Here is a 3,142-nt window from a genome sequence, read left to right on the forward strand (position 1 = left end):
CTTTTGCCTCCTGTGCAGCAGGAGTTTGATTGTCCACTTTAATTTCCCTCGTTAGGGGGTTTTAGGCATTTTTTTATTATTATTTTTTACAATACATCTTCACACAGGAACAATATATAGTTTATACTGTATATAAAATAAATACAAATCTCTCTCTACACCACTTCTCTGATCTATGACTTTTTCTCTCTTCAAGCTGTGATTTTCATTTTTTTTCATTTTGTGCATGTTTTGTTTTTTTTCTCTCTTTTGTATTGTCTCAGCAGTCCTCGTTTATAGGTGTTTTTTTCTTGTTCTGCTTTGGCTGATGCTCGTCGTCATCGTCGTCACTGCTGCTGCTGCTGCTGCTCTCCTCCATCTTTTGTTTGACGATCATCGCCGTGGGACTTTTGTTGACTTCCTGGAGGAGGGTGCTGTAGATTTTGCCCGTGCCCTCGCTGGGCCGAGCGTCCCAGCCCTGTCCCGCCAGCAGCAGCAGGATGAGGGCGAGGAGCAGGAGCGTGACGGCGGTGGAGGTCAGCTCGGGGCTCAGCTGCAGCTGCAGCCCCCGCTCGGGCTCCGGGACGACGTCCTTCGTCCTGAAGGAGACGCACTGAGGCTTCCTGCTCTCCCTTCTCTCTGATCTCCTGTTGACGCGCTTGGTGGTGGTGGCGGCAATCGCCTCCTTGCCGATCCCTAAATGTAGACACACGCGGTAAAACGTCTCTGCCTGCAGGTGGGTCAGGTTGAAGCTCTGCGTGCCGGCCAGGACTCGCGTGGTGTACGTGGGCGTGTTGGAGTAGACGGCTTGCCAAGACAGGCGAGTGGAGGGGAGGTTGCGTCCGCTCCGCCAGGACAGAATCGCGTAATACCGTCCGACCTCCCTCACCTCCAACCTGGCGTCCACGCTGGATAACGGCGGCGGCGGGCGTCCCTTCAGCAGATTTGCGGACGATCCCCTTCTCCTTTTTCCTTTTTCTCTGCCGTGCACGCCCACGGTGACGCTGCGTGTGTCTGCCCCCAGCGCGTTCTCGGCAACACAGGTGTACAATCCCGCCTCGCCGGGGGAGACCTTGTTGATCTCCAGAGTGCCTTCGGGCAGCAGCCGGTAGTGTTTGGACGGGATACAGGAAGGATTGGCTTTAACACCGGAGGCAGATGTGCGGTTGAATCCTTCCAGGCTGTGGCAGAGAGCCGGAGCTGGAGCCGCCGCTGAGCCTCTGGTGTCGTCGTGGCCGCGTGCCGGACCGAGTCTCAGCCCAGAGGGAGTCACCCAGAACAGCTCGGGCGGCGGATCTGAAAGACCTCTGCAGTGGAGAACCAATTTGCCTCCCTCTCTGACTCCAACGTAGGACGGGAGGGAGCTGGTGGGGATCAGCGGGAGGCAGGAGGCCGACATCTCCCTGGAAGAGACCTCCCTCACCCGGCGCGCTCTCAGCTCCGGCGGCTCGGAGCACAAGGTGGCCTGCGGTTGGATGAATCGCACCACCCGAGCCTGAGGAGTCGGTGTCGGTGCGTCCGTCGCCGGTGCGTCTCTGTGCGCCTCGGCGTCGGCGGCCCAGTTGAACAGGCAGTCGCATCGCAGCGGGTTGGAGTGTAGGCTGATCTCCTGCAGACTGGGCAGCGAGAGCATGACGCGCCGGTGCAGAGCGCTGAGCGAGTTGGAGTTGAGCATGAGGCTCTCCAGCCGGCTGAGCTGCAGGAAAGCCTGCGGGTGGATGTAGGACAGACGCGGGTTGTTGGTGATCTCCAGCTTGGTGAGCTCGGGGAGATTCTCCAAGGCGGCTTTCTCGATCGACACCAGCTCCTCCATGTTGTTCAGGCCCAGCTCCTTCAGGTGGACCATGTCCCGGAAATCCCCCGACTCGATCAGTTTGATCCGGTTCTTGTTGAGGTCGAGGAACTTCAGTCCCGGGACTCTCCTCAGAGCCAGCGTGGGGACTCTGGTCAGCAGGTTGTCGTAGAAGGAGAGACTCTCCAGGCCGTCCAACCCGTCCAGAGCTTCTTCGGCCAGGCCTCGCAGACCCATTCCACCGAGGACCAAACTCCGGAGCGACTTCAGAGCCAGGAATCCCTGCTCGGGAAGCGCCTCGACGGGGTTTCCCCCCAGCATGAGAACCTCCAGGCGGGGCAGAGCCGTGAACCACCGAGGGTCGACGGTGGCGAGCCGGTTGTTGTTGATGTGAAGGCGCAGCAGCGAGCCCAGACCGGCGAAGGCTCCCGGCGCGATCGAGTGCAAGTTGTTGTGGCTGAGGAAGAGTTCCTGCAGCGCCGGCAGCGAGGAGAAAGACGCCTCGGGCAGGTGAGCGAGGTGGTTCTCCTCCAGGTGCAGGGACAGCAGCGAGGGCAGCGAGGAGCTCTGCGTCACCGACCCGACGTGGCCGAAGCGATTCTGCGAAAGGTCGAGGTCGGTGAGGTTGGGGAGTCTGTGCAGCGTGGCGGCGGCGGCGGCGTCGAGCTCGGACAGGAGGTTGCTCTGCAGGCGCAGCGTGTGCGTGTCCGGGGGGATCGGCGCCGGCAGCCGGGTCAGCAGCAGGTCGTTGCAGTCCACGGTGGGAGCCTCGTGGTACGCCGAGTCAGGGGAGAACCACGGCTTGATCTGGCACACGCACCGCGCCGGGCACGACACGGTACGCCATGGTAGCGCGTGAGGTAGCGAGCCCACGACGACACCGACGACAAACACACACAGGAGACACTGCGACTGAAGAAGCGCTAAAGTCGGCCTCATAATCCTCGCAGGTCACAGGAGCTAGTTCAGACGAGGAGGCAAGGAGGAAGAGGAGGAGGAGGTTATGAGGAGCTGAGATGAATCATTTCAATCACAGAGAGGTGTGCAAATTATGTGCAAAGTCGTGTTTTTCACGCTCTCAAGGTGTGTTTGCCAACTGTTACAGGTAGGACAGACGGTGGTTCTTCCCCCTTGGTAGAGAAGCTCGACTCTGCTGCTGCTGCTGCTGCTGCTGCTGCTGCTGCTGCTGCTGCTGCTGCTATATTATCAAGAATGGAGGTGTAACTGTGACAGAACAGAGGCTGCACAGTCGCTCTGTAAATGGCCGTTTGTTTGTCACACCATCGATCGATCTCACATCCTGGCCACAGGTGGAGGACTCACAGCTCGCAGCAGCCGGGCGGCTTCACTGTCATCATGTCAGGAAGAAGA

General features: G+C 59.3%; 1 protein-coding gene across 1 annotated transcript; it reads right to left on the reverse strand.

Annotated features, from left to right (window-relative positions):
- Positions 1-259: 259 nt before the first annotated feature.
- Positions 260-2,710, reverse strand: LOC310985618 (leucine-rich repeat neuronal protein 2-like; the record flags this gene model as incomplete). Its single annotated transcript, XM_083971237.1, has 1 exon — positions 260-2,710. The coding sequence occupies one exon, from the start codon at positions 2,708-2,710 to the stop codon at positions 260-262; it is 2,451 nt and encodes an 816-aa protein (XP_083827363.1).
- Between the last annotated feature and the right edge of the window lie 432 nt (positions 2,711-3,142).

The sequence above is a fragment of the Trachurus trachurus genome (assembly GCF_905171665.1).
Source record: "Trachurus trachurus genome assembly, chromosome: 5".
NCBI classification, from domain to species: Eukaryota; Metazoa; Chordata; class Actinopteri; order Carangiformes; family Carangidae; genus Trachurus; species Trachurus trachurus.